Source organism: Eublepharis macularius, chromosome 5, assembly GCF_028583425.1.
Source record: "Eublepharis macularius isolate TG4126 chromosome 5, MPM_Emac_v1.0, whole genome shotgun sequence".
Classification (NCBI taxonomy): domain Eukaryota; kingdom Metazoa; phylum Chordata; class Lepidosauria; order Squamata; family Eublepharidae; genus Eublepharis; species Eublepharis macularius.
Window position 1 is genome coordinate 115,272,809 of NC_072794.1, and position 16,241 is coordinate 115,289,049.

General features: G+C 41.3%; 1 protein-coding gene across 1 annotated transcript in view; it reads right to left on the reverse strand.

The window, feature by feature from the left end:
* SLC26A9 (solute carrier family 26 member 9) overlaps positions 1-16,241 on the reverse strand; it is a 52,432-nt gene that overhangs the window by 24,313 nt on the left and 11,878 nt on the right. The window contains exons 5-9 of the mRNA XM_054980876.1: positions 13,491-13,655; positions 12,490-12,642; positions 7,464-7,546; positions 4,769-4,916; positions 2,115-2,228 (exon numbers count right to left, since the gene is read on the reverse strand). Coding sequence (XP_054836851.1) covers positions 2,115-2,228; positions 4,769-4,916; positions 7,464-7,546; positions 12,490-12,642; positions 13,491-13,655 — 663 coding nt within the window. The remainder of the gene's footprint in view (positions 1-2,114; positions 2,229-4,768; positions 4,917-7,463; positions 7,547-12,489; positions 12,643-13,490; positions 13,656-16,241) is intronic.

Consider the following 16,241-nt stretch of genomic DNA (forward strand, 5'->3'; position numbering starts at 1 on the left):
GTGATGCTATTGTGAGATACCTTAGGCTAGGGTGCAACTCTTTGAGTCCCAACCTTCCAGCTGAAGACACTTTGCATAATTTCAAATTATATGAAAGGAACTCCTGAGTATTAGATTCACCCTTGCTGCAAATTTCCCATGTTGCCTTATCTTTAAGTGAATCTCTGAAGCCAAAACATTCACAGCATGGCCCTGCTCCACTTAGCGAGTGTAGAATACTGTTTCTACAACAGTGATGCAACACCCTGCTGGTGAACCATCTGGTATAACCACACCTTAAGCTCAGGCAACATTAATTGCAACAACTGGCAAAAGTACCTCAAGTACTACAGATGAAAAATGGGTATATTCACAGTTTTTTATTCTAAACTTGGCCAAATTTAAAATGAGTGTGATTAGAAATTACAAGATGTTAGCATTTTCATTGTATCTGATTTTCTGGATATCTGCCAACCTTGTTGTAGGACAGCAATGCATTGTATTAAGATGGCTACCCAGAATACAAACTGAAAATGATCCAATGCCAATTTGCATGTCATGTCTTTAGCCTTTGACACAGTAGACTATGACATCTCGTTGAGGTGTTTAGAGACAGAAGTGGGCATCCAAGGATGTGCATTGAACTGGTTTAAATTGTTTCTCATGGGACGGACTCAAAGGGCTGCTGTTGGAGATCAGCTATCTCCAGAATGCAAATTATTTTGTAGGGTTCCACAGGGCATAATTTATCTCTCATGTTATTCAACCTCTAAGTAAAGCCTTTAGAAGAACTCATTCACAGCTATGGAGTTGGATGTCATCAATATGCAGATGACACCCAACTCTATACCTCACTATTCAAGTCCCCACAGGATGCAGTAGAAATCTTGGATCGTTGCCTAACTGCTGTAGTCAAATGGCTGAAAATGAACAAATTGAAATTGAACCCAGACAAGATGGAAGTTATGCTTGTTGGGAAGGCAGAGATCATGAAAGACATTGTGTTCCCCACCTTCGACAGAGTTCATCTGACCCTTTCAGACACGGTTAAGGACCTAGGGGTTATACTGGATCCAGCATTAGGAAAGCAAGTTAAGGCAGTCACAAAAAATGCTTTCTACAACTTCACTCTAGTCTGGAAGACGGCTCCATACCTCAACATGGCCAATCTGGCCACTTGGATCCATGCTATGGTAACATCAAGACTTGACTATTGTAATACACTATACATAGGTCTCTCATCTAAGTTGACTAGGAGACTCCTGCAGTCACTCCGTTAGCTACCAATCAGTTACCATGCTCAGTTCAAGGCATTGGTTATCACATACAAAGCTCTTTACGGCCTTGGTCTTGCATACCTACAGGACCGCCTCCTTCCCTATGTTCCTCCATGGCAGATTCGCTCATCTGAACAGGGTCTCCTGCAGATGCCATCCTGCACATGGATGAAATCAACAGCTGCCCATACACATGCATTCTCCATCGTAGCCCCCACCCTATGAAATGGCCTACCTGAGGAGGTCAGGAGGGCCCACACTCTCCTGGCTTTCCACAAACAATACAAAACCGAATTATTCCAAAGGGCCTTTTACACAGATAGTAAGGCTGTATTGTAGGGAGATGATCTCAAATAGATGCTTCACTAACGAGTTAGGAACCATAGACTTCATCACTATGTTGCTCTACATACTATTTGTTGCTTTAGGTATATGTTCCTATGTTCTACCTGTTGTTTTAATTATGAATCTATTGGGAAGCTCTATGTTGTCTAATGTCAGTCTTAGAATTGCTTATGCTCTGTTTCAGTATTTCTTCAACTCTGTATTGGATTTTTGCTAATGTTATATATTTGTAAACTTGCATTTATTTACACTATGGCATCGTTTATTGAAATGTCCTTGATATTGATGGTACTAATCTCACACTATGTAATCCACCTTGAGTCTCAATGAGAAAGGGGGACTATAAATGACATAAATAAATAAAATAAATAAATGGTTGAGATCAGTGGGCTAGACATGACATCAGTAAATAAATACTCTGGGTTCCTTGGACAGAAGGAATGTCCAAGATGTTTCTCAAGTTCCTTTGACAAAATCTCCAACAGTAAGTAGAAAAACTAAATCAAAGATTACCTGAGATTTTCCTCCAGCTCCATCCACAGCTAGGGTCACAGAAAGTGCACAGCAGATCACATGGATTTTAAAAAAAGATCCAAAGAAGTTGCTGCAACCAAGGGCCAGCATTTCCTATAAAAGCAACAAGAATGTGCTAGTTAGTGCAGATGACAACACACACAATGACCTTACCCTTACAGTAAAGTTCATTTGGCAGCAATTGCTAAGGTGCAGAAATAGGTCAAACAGTCATACTATTATCCTCTACATGTGAGGGTGGCATTAATCTATTAATTATGCAAAGGTTGCCAACACCGATTCTGCAGAGCTGTTTTCCCATCTCCTGAGGCTCATTCACACCACATGTGTATGGCTCCTGCTCATTCCAAAAGTATCCTTGGATTGTCTGAGTCACATATCTATACAACATGTGACTCATTGCCAGGAAAATCCAAGCAGGTTTCTCTTTACCACAAGACTAATCTGATAATGTCATCCCGAATGTGTCATCTATTCAGCAGCAAAGGACAGGGAAATATTTGGTAAAGATAACCTGTGGCACACTTGGCTGGGTCTGTTATTTAAAAGTCACAGTTGTACAGTGGTTACAAAGGAGGACACACCACCTTTCCATGTGATAGACACAAAGTGTTCTCAGATTGCACAATTTTGAGTTGTTCCTCAGAGGAATTTGTTTAGTCTGTTACAAGGTAATCACTTGAACTAATTGATATCCAACTAATAGTCCCTGTGCAGTTGCTCTAGATTATTTTGAGCCCATCTGCAGTTGTCAAGCAGCTACTGTGGGGATGTGACTCAGCAAGGGTTACAACCAGCTGATTAGCACAGCCACTGTGCACAAAAATGGCTCAAGAGCATGGCACAGGAACAGACACAAAGGATTCTTATAGCTACTGCTGTTACAACAGCCTTCTAAATCACTCCAAATAGCAGCTACCTCCACAAGGCATGTGCTTCACATGAGGAGCATACTTAATTAAAAAAGAAACTAAAAAAAACCACCTTAGTGGTATTCAGGGTTCTCAGGTATGCCGATCAAGCCATTCCAGAATATATTCGGAATTATTTGGGAATTGCAGTCAGCTTGTTTCCCTCCCCTTTGCAGGTTTCCCAGGCAACAGGAGAGAGGGGAAGTGAGGCAGCTCTCACTGGCAAATGGAATATGGCATTAGGAGAGCTCTAAGGGTCTGACCAATCATTGTGATTCTCTCATGGTACTGGCTTGCCTGGTCGTGTGCTGGGATTCTCTGGTTTTGTGTTATTTCTGTTGGGCTTGTTTGGCCGCAGATTCTGCCTGGCTTCTGAGAGTGATACTGGTTCCATTGGGTTTGCAACAGTGTTTCTGACTTCAGTTACTTCTGCTGGGATTCTGTTTTAGAATATGTTTTTTTTTTGGATTCTTTGGTTTGATGTTGGTTCTGTTGGGCTTTGTTGGTTCTGTTTGCATTGGGAGGCATGGACAGTGTGCTTACTCCTGTGTGTTTGAATAAGGCTCTTTTTAGGCTTCTATCTTTGCCTTAGAGAAACCATTAAATAATAGTCCCCCCCCCACCCAGGAAATAACGGAGATTGGCCAGAGGTACTTTTTCAGGGGCCTATAGAACTGGATCCTTTGACTCAATTGACTTGAAACCTGATGGGCCTTTAGAGAACAGGCAGGACTAGAGTCCCTTCCATTTGGTATAGTTTGGTTGAAAAACATCCCCCCCTAGCCCCCTGGAAAAATTCCTCCATAAGGAATAATGGAGCCACATGTTTTATTTATAGTCCTCCTTTCTCACTGAGACCCATGGTGGATTATAGAGTGCAAGTGTAATATATTTGGATTCCTGAATGAAACCCAGATTCAAATACTATACTGGTATTTTGAACCCAAATATCTGGTATATTAATATTTATGGCCTTTCCGATACCCAAATATGAAAAATACTTCACATGTAGCAGAACTTATCTGCTCTCCATGTGTTTTTCTGCACACTCAGCATATATCACTCCTCATTTTTTAATGTTTGTGGTACTGAGAAAAGTGCCCAGTCAGTATTATGCACTGCTGCATGCAGATGTCTCAGCACTCTAATGCTGTTATGACTCAGTCTCTAGATCCTTTTGTGTAGCAGGGTCTCTAGTAATGACCTGTAGCCAGGAGCCCTTTTCAGTCATTACAGTTTTGGTGCTCAAACCACATGAAAGGGGAGATCATGCCTTGCACAATCCTTCCAATAGACGTAGTCACCATTTTGTGTTAATATGGCAATCTGCATATTTTCTAGTTTCTGTATGCATGATCAGAAACCACAGTTTGTTCTGAGGCTGTATTTGTGTGTATCAGATCTTGAAAATACATGCATTGCCCTACTCACACAAATGGCAGCTGCACATATTGGGAGGACTGTGGGTAGCATGATCTTGTTTTACATATAGTTTGCTCTCCAAATTTGTAATAACTGAAAATGACTCATCATTCTGCACATGGAAGCATAGACGTGTGTGCTTCAGAAACCCCAAGTACATCTTCCTACACACTCCACTGTCTGAGGAGGACAGTTATCAGATCCCCACTCTGGAAATGTCAGCACAGACTTTTTAGATGTACCATCTCACTCATGCCTCTCGAAATGCCTCTAAAAGCTAAGAGCTAAAAAAAATGTTACCTGGTTGGGGTCAACATCATAGCCATGCTTGGTGCCAAGAGTTCTACCCATGGCCAGATTGATCACATAGCCCACAATGGCAAGTGAAAAAGCTGTGCCGATCATATCTTTCCACTTGCCTACTTGAGGAAGCGTGGCAGCAGGAAAGCTGGAATCAAAATAACAAGGACAAGCAGTGAGGAAATCAAGGACGGCGATATGGAAGCAAAACTTTCCCTCCCCCAATGAAGATAACAGTAACCTGTGGAGAACATATTGCTGCCACATGCCAACTGCAATATGTTCAAGGAAGAATGGCCAACTTAAGGCAAATGGCAGAGGTACTGAGGACTATTATATTTCATTGAAAATAGCAAATGTCCTAAATTCTATAGAATAAAATGAAAGCCTGACATTATCAGTTTTCCCTGTAGGATCATATGCCTGCCTTGCAAATCAGCTGATATTTACCAAGTTCTCTGTCTATCGCTCTGCAGTAACTTTAGGCTGAGTTCCATGTAGGGAAGCAATTACGCTAACACTTTACATTGCCTATATGGCTCCACTACTGATATGACAATTGAGCTATATGATCTGGCTGCCTCTTCAACTACCCCCTACTCTACTGGAAACCCTTTAAATAATTTCAGTTTGAAATACTGTCTCTCTCTTTGGTATTTATGGTTGATAAAGACCAGAAATGATAACCCCTGGGGACTATCAGTCCCTAAACTCATTTGAATATTTCTGAAAGCTGTATAGAGACCTTTAGCATTCAGCTGCAGTATTCTTCCAGCACGGAGTAACAAGGGGGAAGATGGGTTTCTGTACCACTAACAGTGCAATCTTAAACAGATCTGAAGAAGGGAACTTTGATTCTTGAAAGCTTATACCCTGGAAATCTTGCTGATCTCTAAGATGCCACTGGACTCAAATCCTGCTGTTCTACTGCAGACCAACAGGGCTACCCACCTGAAACAATTCTAAACAGAGTTACACCATTCTAAGTCCATTGACTACAGACGAGTGTAACTCTGCTTAGGGTTGCACTGTAAGACTCAGTTCATATGTTACCTTTGCAGAATGGTTATTACTGTAAACCACTATCTTGCTGCACTCCCTCAACCACACTGCAAAGGCACTATACAGATGTACTGATCGCATGGGAAACTTGCATTGTGTAACTACGTCAGTGTCACTGACCTCAAAAGCAGGAGGGATGGTAATGTATGCAGTATTCATGTGGTCAAGTTATAGGGTAATGTACATCTACCAAAGAAACCAGCACAGAGAGAAGTAACTTTGCAATAGCTAGTATATTGCAAAAGTAATGTATGAATCACAGGACTTACGCCAAAGAACATATGTTGCTTCATTGTTTAGGGATTCAATATACTTCATATAAACCAGCATCCTAAAACATAGTATATTCCCCAGACCTATTCCTGTTTATTTCTCCAGCACAGGAATGTAGACTTGTATGCAGCTTATTATAATTACAGTTTCAAATTATGGCCTGTCACATGTCTTATCCAGAAGTAATTGCCATGCAGTTAGTAATTATATTGTGCTTACAATTCTTTAATGGATTGACTCATATAAATCAGAGCTTGTGGACATTTTCCACTCTTAGGCTGCCCTAGTTTCTATTCTGTTTAGAGATGTTGCTAAACACTCACTACTGGAAGTTCAGAGTCCTGTTTCAACTTGTTTTTAAATGGTTCCCAATTTTGTCTGCTCTGTGCCCTCCCCTTTATCAGATCTGGTTGCCAGTACTAACAACTGATGAGAAGGGGTGTTGAGGAGTGTGCTCAGGGAGACAGAAATCACAAAACTGAAGTAAAATCTTTCCATTTCTGTTGCGTGCTTTCACCATTCATCTAACTGCAATGCTGAAATTAAACATGAAACTATCCCCTCATTATACTCTTATTCTAGAAAGAAAGAAGTTGATTATTAAATGCAATGAGATAAGGGATGGGAATTAATTACCATGAAAAAAGCAAGCTAAATAAGCCTCATTGGTAATTAAACAATGGGGAAAGAAATGAATTAATGCCATTTGTTCATTCATTGCCCTTCTGCTCCACCTCTTCCTCCTCCACATTAAACTTACTGTGCAGCTGGTAACTGTCTATGCTTGTCCAAATAGCAGTTGCCACTGGTCATCCTGTGTGAGTGTGAGAAGATAATTTCTCCTCCCCTTTACTACCACCACCACCACACCTTGGGTGCCATTTCTGATGTGCGTGAGATGTGCCTTGGTGCACCTTGGGAACTATATTCCTCAGACTGCCTGACATCTTAATGTACGATCATATTCGAAGGTATGACACCTTACATGGGTCAGAAATAGTGCTTGTGGTACCACAGAAGATGTGGAGAGGAACAATTCTCTGGACCTGCTCATTTGTCCATTGGCTATCTGCCTGCCTGGCTCGCCAGTACCACTATACCAACCTAGTCTGCATCAGCAGCAACAGCAGTAAGCAACAACACTGAAAGTACAGTGGGAGAGGAAAGGAGAGGTGTCGGCAGTATCGCCAAGGAGAACAAACATGAATACAATAATCTGATAAATGTAATGAAAATGAAAGAAACTTTTGAAATGAAAATGGGAAAAAATGTACAACCCTCGATGGGATTCAGCAGCTGGAATAATCTCTGTTCCAGAAAAGAAGTTCTCACAAAGATCATAATCAATGCATGTACTCACCCCATGTTAATGTGCCCAACAATTGGCATGTCATATTTCTCAGGCATATTAAAGCTTCCAGAAACGGCAGTAGCTACTATGACCTAAAACAAAAGCATAAAAGAGCCATTAGCCTTGCAGCTCATTTTTCTCCTTGTGGTGCAAGCGAGAATTGGATACCAGTTGTGGGGGGAACAAGTGGGAGCAAATCCATTGGGAGTGGTGTATAAACACATACGTGGATTTTTTTCTGCTGACATTGAATGAATAACAATGCCACCCGTCCTAGCCCAGGAGACCCTGGGGGAACAGAGACAGCACAGGAACCCCTAAAGAAGGCAGCCACCCAAGGGCAGAGCTCAGAGGAGAACCGGGTGGGGCAGCAGCAGCAAGGGGGGAGCAGCCAGAAGAAAGGCCAACCAATTCTAGCTTCTGTTGGAGTAAAGGCCTCCTTGACAGGAAATGCCTTCTTGGGAGTAAGAGTGGGGAATTAGGAACTAGGAGCTGCCTGGGGAAGAGGGATGAATGGCCCAGCTGGAGGAGGTGAGGAAGAAGATGACTGAAGGCTGGGGGAGAGCTGTGAGCAGGCAGGCTCCAAGTTTTTCTGACCTAGCCCAGGCAGACAGACTAAACCTTGGCTCTTGGAAGGGCAGTGGCTAGAACAGGAGCCTGGGGAACTGAGAGAAGGATCCAGATGGGGAAAGTGGCCCTAGAAGCAAGGGGGAACAGATGGCGGTGAAGAGTTGTTTTGACTGGGCCACGGGGTGGTGAAGATCTGCAGTAGTTGGCAATATAAAAGAGACAAGCCATTAAAAATGCATTCATTATCCTTGTGTGTTGCTTCTTCTCTGACCCCATGGAAGGAACATGGCCCTGAGGCTTCACATATGCTAAATAGAGTTACACCTTTATAAATCCATTTAAGTCAGTGGTCTTAGATGGGTGCAGCTCTGGTTAGGTCAGCATTGTAAATGAATGAATGAATAGTCCTGCATGATCAGATTTTCCAACTGCATTGGACTCTACTGGCAAAATTCTCCACGCAAAATCTTTCCTTCATATAAAGAAAATGATATAGAATCCAGGATTCTCAATTTCCCATAAACTGTGCTGTTAACTGGTACTGCTCTCCTGGACTGTAGCACCTTTTCATCACATCATGCATTGTGGGAAGAGGATCTTTCCACATATAAGAGGCTAGTTTTCACTTCAGTCAGTTCATAATGTAAATGTAAAAGCTAAATTCACCAAAACACTTGTTTTGCCCTCTATCCTGAATAGGCATATTAGAGGAAGGGCAGGATGGACTGCCGGCATCCTATCAAGCATTCCAGTCATGAAACAAGTAAGCACCAGGAGGAAAAACCTCATGTCTTCTTTACCCCCGTGGCAAACAGTTATACAGGATGATGCAGTTAATAAAGACTTAAATGTTGGAGGAGAGGACATCTGCCTTCTGGTTGTGTCTGGGAAGAAGTTGAGTTGTTGTTAAGTTGGTTGCTGGAGTTGTTGCAGTTCAGGACATTAGGCCCAAGTAGGGGGGTAGGTGGGGGACTTATTAGATCAGGGGGGCTTGCTGGCAATGCCATTATGTCATAAGCAATGAGCTGACATCACTCCCTGTGTGTGCCTAGAAGTAACATCAGCATGTTGCATAGGGATGCCCATCTCTACATGCAAGTTGACCAAGAAATCTTTGAACAGAGTTCCTTCCAGAGTCTTATAATTCACCAGCCTCCCAGCTAGGGTTGTCAGGTTCCCCACTATGGCAGGAGGTCTACCACCAGCAACCCTTTCTTCCTCCCACTTCTCAGAACAGCAGCAGGAGAAAAAAATAATTGGTGGTGCCACATGGTGTGTGATGTCTCTTCTGGCAAAAACCCAGAAGTGACATCACTTATCTCTAGGAATCACTGGAAACTCTATGGTTTTACCATTGGCTAGCAACCATACTTCTACCTATGATAATAACATCATACTGTCCTTTATAGTATTCTGGGGTATGTTTTCTAGAATCGTCATCTTTTTTGCATGTTTTTCTTTCTGAAAATAGAGTAAATTCTGTCTCTTCTGATACCCTATATCCTTTGCCATCATTCACGACAGAGTAAAGTGGGTGCAAGATGTTCCCAGGTTAGAACAGCAAGGCTTATTTCATACCACTCTGGGAGTGATTGCAAATTGAAACCAAAGACGTCTGCCCCTACCTTAGCATTTCCCACAGCTATAATTACAGAAACACTCCCTGGGTGTCAGCACGTACTTTGGCCTCTTGCCTCTCCAGTCACCTGAGATATGTAGGCATCTTACTACAGCTTCCTGTCTCATCACATTTCAGTACTTCTCTCTCTGAGATTGTTTTCACCAAGATTTGCTGAAATATGGTCAAGGAGACTTGAGGATGCCTGTGCATTTTCCTCAATAACCTCACTGACCTGGGTCTCCTCTATGTTGGATACTGCTGAGAAGGCAAATATATTGAAGGCAGATCAACACTGGTATTAGCAACAACAATAATTTTTCAGCTTGCAGGCAAACAATTTTCCAGTGCTTTCAATGTCAAACTTCAGCATGGCCAGTTTGTCACTAGCAGGTATGTGCCAGGACCGGGGGTATAGGTGCGGTAGCACTTGGACTAGAAAAGCAGATGCAATTGACTAGAAAAGAAGATTGGCTGCTTCAGGCCATCTGGATTTCTCCCCTTTTGTTCACTTCAAGCAATTACACCAGTCCCGGAATGGCAAGAGGAGGCATTGTGATGGCCCTTTTCTGCATGAACAGCTCTGCCTCATCATGGATACTGTTGCATATCAGCAAAGGTTTTCCTCCTGCCCTTCCACTAGTGCCTGCTTTTTACCCCACGTCTCTTCTATTTCAGCTCATAGTCCTTAATCCTCTTTGCTCTTGCCTTAGCTGCTTCCAAATTCTCTTTTCCATCTAGAGACTGCTTTCTTGCAACCTGATCTTGCTAGGATTTAATTCTAGTCAAACCTTGTCTTGCCTAGGCTGGTGATACCTGCCCAGTAATGTGAAAATAGCCAAAGAGCATTTCCGGACAACTAACACACACATTCCCCACTACTTTTTATTTATTGTGCAACACTTCTGCAATTTGGAAGAAGTGAATTGCTGTGGGGAGTTGCCTTCCTGCTGTTCTTTACCTTGTGCAATGTTGGTTACCATTACTCCCTCCAGTTCTTCTAGAATGAGTGTATGAGGAGCATATGTGTTGCAGGTGCGGGGGACATACTGCTGGAACAGCTCCTTCCCCTTTCTATCGCTAGATGAGCATTCTCAAACCCTTTATTGAACACAGAAAAAATCATGAAACAAATTGTTTCATAAAGATGTTCTGCAAAAAATGTCGGTGTGTAGAGGTTGGTTCATCAATGCTACAACCTGATGCATGCCTGTATTATTCATGCTCCTATTGTTCACTGAGACTCAAGGCGGATTACGTAGTAAGAGATTAGTACAGTTAATATCAAGGATGTTTCAATAAATAATGCTATACGGTATATAAATGCAAGTTTACGAAGACATAACATTAGCAAAAATCCAATACAGGGTTGAGGAAATGCTGAAACAGAGCACAAACAATTCTAGGACTGATATTCGAAAGCATAGAACTACAAAGAAGGATCATACAAAAAGCAACAGGAAGTACCTAGGAGTACATACTTAAAGAAAGAGATAGGACGTAAGACAATATAGTGGTGAAATCTATCGTCCCTATCTAATTAATGAAGCAGCTCTTTGAGACCACCTCCTACAGTACAGCCCTCCTATCTGAGTAAAAACACCCTTTTGAATAATTCAGTCTTGTATTATTTGTGGAAAGCCAGGAGGGGGGGGGGCTCTCCTGACCTCAGGCAGGCTGTTCCATAGGGTGGGAGCCACCACAGAGAATGCAGATGTATGGGCAGCTGTTGATTTTGCCCATGTGCAGGATGGCACCTGAAGGAGACCCTGTTCAGATAAGCAAAGCTGCCATAGAGGGAGAGAGAGATGGTCCCATAGGTAAGCTGGACCGAGTCCATGAAGAACTTTGTATGTGATAGCCAATATCTTGAACTAAGTATGGTAACTGATAGGTAGCTACAAAACAACTTTTTTGTGCTGTTGGAAGACTACTTATATATTAATGGTTACTTATGGATTTTTGTTGCCAGCAGGATGCTGAGTATTACTTTTTTTACTCTGAATCCAGCCAAAGTTGTTGCTTATCTAGACAATAATACTAATAACTGCAAAAGCGTAATAGTTCAATTACAAAAGATCAACAATAAAAGATAAAACAAAACAGTAGCGTCTCTAGCTATCTCTTCCCCTGAAACAAGAATTAATCATTTACTATTGATACATAAATGCCAAGAGAACCACAAAATAAGAAATTAATGAATTAAACTGGAAGAACACGGAAGGAAGGAAAATGTTAAGGGACAGGTCTGAACAAAAAAGAAAAATCACACTGGAAACATCAGAATGCAATAGTTTGCCATCATGGGAACTGTTTATTAAAACTGAATGAACAATAATGGGAATTCCAGACTAGTGCAGAACTATCCATAGTTCTATCCAGGTTTTTTTTCTGGGAAAAGAGGTGGCGAAACTCTCAAGAGGGAAATGAGGAAGAAACACACGAGATTCTTTGAAATCATATTATTTTCAAGCACTAGTGCCGAGTATTTTCAAGAGGTGCCGGAACTCCGTTCCCCCACGTTCCCCCTGAAAAAAAGCCCTGGTTCTATCAGGTGACATTGTTGTTTAAGAGTCGCATTACTGCAACAATATAAGCAGTGTTTGGGTAAGGCTGTTTGGATCCTTTGCCACACATTTATTGTCCAAAAAGGAGGGGGGTGGAATCCAAACATTTGGAACAGTCACAAGGAACTCTAGTGCGATCAGAAACATACCAACTTCTTCATCCTGAACCAGAGAACTTGAGTGTCATCTCTCACCCAGAATTCAATTGCAACATTAATTGCATGAAGAGGCTCAAGGACTCAGATCGCTGGGGAAAGGAGAGATTTCAGGATCTACTTACTATAATGATTTCCATGGGGATAGGGACTCGAATCTTTTTCATGTACTTCACATTCAGCTCTTTCACAATAATCAGGAGCACAGTGCTGACCAAGGCGAACACCAGGGAGGCCACGTTGGTCTTAGGCAGGCTTTTGCAAATATCAATAAATGTCTTGAGGAAAGAAAAGAGCATTAAACAAAGAAATGCTATGAAGTGTGCTACGCCCCTCAAGGCACAAAGATGGTGCCTGAATGGGCTATTTAGTCTAGTAGCCTGTAATTCACAGTAGCCAGTCAGCATCCAGAGCAGCAACAAGAAGCCCCAGTCTTACTGTAGCCAACTATGGGTTAATTATAGGATCAGTAAGTAGGGCTTGACCAGACAGGATGCGTTTAGTCTGGGGCTTGTTGTTTCCAAGAATGGCATGCAACCAAGACTTTAAACATTCAGGAGGTTCACAGCAGGCAACTGTAACTTCATAACTCCAAAAAGGCTAATTCTGCTAATCCCTTAATTAAAATTTGGTAGAATTCAGAGTAATTTTCTGTTACTTATCTGCCTTTTCTATAATTACAAATTCTGAGAGATTTCATGTATTTTTAAGAGCTGCCTAAAGGGAAATGTCTCACTTCTCCCATCATGTAGCATGTTACTGGGGGAAAGAACATAGTAAAATTTGTCCTTCACGGAAGATCTTGCAGCCATTGCATTCTCTCTTTTACTATTTTTGCTTTCTTGATCTTATTCAATCCAACTGCTCAACTGATTGGAAATAACCTTTATTTGTATAGATATTTGATATTTACTTCATTTGTTCTTGTGTTTTGAGGCAAGAAGAAGAGAAACCACTCATTACTGTATTTATAATATTCACATTTATACAGTAAACCAGCTTTTCTAGGCCTTCATCTGTCTTCATTTAGCTAGAGGAGAAATTCATTAATATATGTCCAGATTTATTTGCATATTTCTACAGGTGTATCTGGGCAAATAATATCAACCCCTGAGAGCTCACTCACATAGACAATAGCAAGGGGCCCTGTGTAAGATGCAATTGTCACCCCAAAGATGTACTTGAGCACTGAGATGAGTATCTGTAGGCCGGCTGCTGTCATGAAGCCCCTGATGAAGGATTCAGAAAGGTAGATAGCGACGAAGCCAAACTGCACAAATCCTAGGCATATCTGCAGACAGAAATACAAATCACGTAGAATGATGAGTGGGACCTCTCTTAAGTATATCCTGCTGTTCATACACCAGGACAACCTGGTACATAGAAATGAATTTTATAACTGTTCCCCATGGGATTTCCCCCAGTGTAGGAAGATGGCACAAATCTGATGTAATGTAATTCCTCCCACCTTGCTGCTGCTTGTAGGATGAGGTAATAAAAGATTAAGTAGGGCAGGAATATTCTTGGAACACTCCAGTATTTAGCTGTGGTTTAATTCCAGGAAATAACATTCCCGTTACTTCTAGGACTTGCTTGGAAACATTAGATTAACTCCACATATTCTGTGACAAATGTAGCAGATGCAGGGAGGTTTACCTGGATGGGAAAGGTCAAGGGAGCACATACAGCAATGATGGCCATGTAATTTGGAAGATCAGAAGGAGAAGAGAACAACAGTTGAATGGCAGAGAGAAGAAACAGCAGAGAGACCAAGGAAACGAGGAAAACCAGGATTATTTCTGATATTCTGATTGTCAAGAAAAACAAGTCTTATTAAATGTGTGAAGTGGTGAATGAAAAGGGCAGAGCTGTGTGGACAGAACAGCTTTGAAAAGGAGGGTAGTAGTAGTTTATTTTCCACGGTCAATGACCAGCAATTTACAAAAACACCAATAAAAGGTACCACAGAAGAAAATAAAACATCAATAAGACCATTCACAATACCTGGGTAAAATCATTCATGATGCAATAGTATAAACTTTAAAATTCTCAGTGGTACAATAAAATCATTCACTTAGACACTAAGGATTTCCTGATCCTTGAAGCAATTCAACCAAATCTGCCCACCTGAAATGTGATCTTAGGATGTCTATCTGAAAAGAAACCCCTCAGAGTGCATATCCTTTGGGTACGGGTAAGGGGCAAAGTTGAAAAAAGAGGAAGAGATTTGCGAAGATTGTTATACACCTTGCAATCAAATATAATGTGTTCTAATGATTCTATCCCTTCCTCACAGCAGGGACAAATCCTTTCCTCATAAGGGATTTTTTTAAACTTCCCTTCGAGGACAGCCGAGGGAAAAACATCCAGTCGCATTAGTGTGAAAATTCGTCTGTACTCCTGATTTGATAGGTTGAGGAGATAAGGCATAGGTGTTACCCTATTGGGGGGCTCCAAAAGATCTCGCCATTTCTCTATTCTGATTATATCATGTTGCCTTGCAATATCTAATATCCTCTGTTTAACTATATCTTTAGCTTTTTCGTAAACCATAGAGCACAGGTATTGTTTAGAAAGACCGTAAGAAAGCAACTTCTTATCCAGCACCCTGAGCCATGGGGGGGGGGGAGGGGGCAAAGGGATCCAATATTATTAGACTTGTGAGCCCTTTGGGACAGAAAACTAATTTTAGCCAGTACAGGGTTACTGCAATCCACAACCTTGCCTCTACTGTAATCATGCCAGTTTCAATTCTGATAAGTGCGTTTGGGACACCATGGGGCTTGAAAAGGAGGGGAGACGAGTTGTCCTCCATATGGAGTCATCATGGGAGCAAGGCAACATTGCAGCTCTAAACAGGAGGAAACAGTCATATAAAGAGTATGTATACACATATTGGTTTTGGAAAGAAACAAAGACAAACAGTTGGGCGATCAGTTACATGTGGAAAGTTAATTATTCGTACGAAGTTGTTCTTTTTTTAAAAAACTGCCATGTTTACTTGGGTTTCTGAACACTTGCCTAAGAGCACTGTACAAACAAACTGTGGCTTGTACATACCACATGGCATAGCATACCAATGTTTTGTGTAATAAACCCATATAACATGGATGATAAAGATGAATAAACATGTATCTTCTAGAACCACAGGATACTGATGTAATAAGGATTCCCAGAGGTGTGTACACAGGCATTTAAAGAAGTGTATACATGTATGTATTTCTTCTATATTTTACATGCATGAAACATTGGTGTAATAAAAGAACAGTGCTGAATGGAGCTGCCTTTTTTAAAATACCAAGGCGGTATTCAGATGGCACATGTCAACAAGAGCTGGTTTGTGACAAGCACAAACATGGTTTTATTGTTGTACTATTATACTTGCATGCTCCCTATATCCTCTCAAGGATGTATAAAAGTAGGTGCATGTTAAAAGTGGGTGATTCTAAACTGACTTAAACCATGTGTTAATTACCTGGTTACTTGGAAATATACAAACTCCAATTTGTTAAATCATCTGCATTGAGGTGTGATGACAACTAGAGCTAGATTGAAGACTTCTTTCGTCCTTTGCAGCACACTTTTGAGGAGAGGAGGGAGGAAGAGCCCAACAATAAGCCATCATCCTCATGAACAACTTTCCATTTGAGACTTCTGTATATATTTTGAGTTCACCAACTAACTCTTAGCCTGACCCTCAAACCAGCACCAAACACAGTAAACACAACATTAATCTGTTCTTTTTCTGGCTAACGGCAATGAAAATTCAGTCTACAGCTATAAATGTGGCACATTACATATATAATTTTTTCATCGATTATGTTCCCTAGCAGTACAATTCTAAGTAGAGTTAGACCTTCTAAGTCTAACTGAAGTC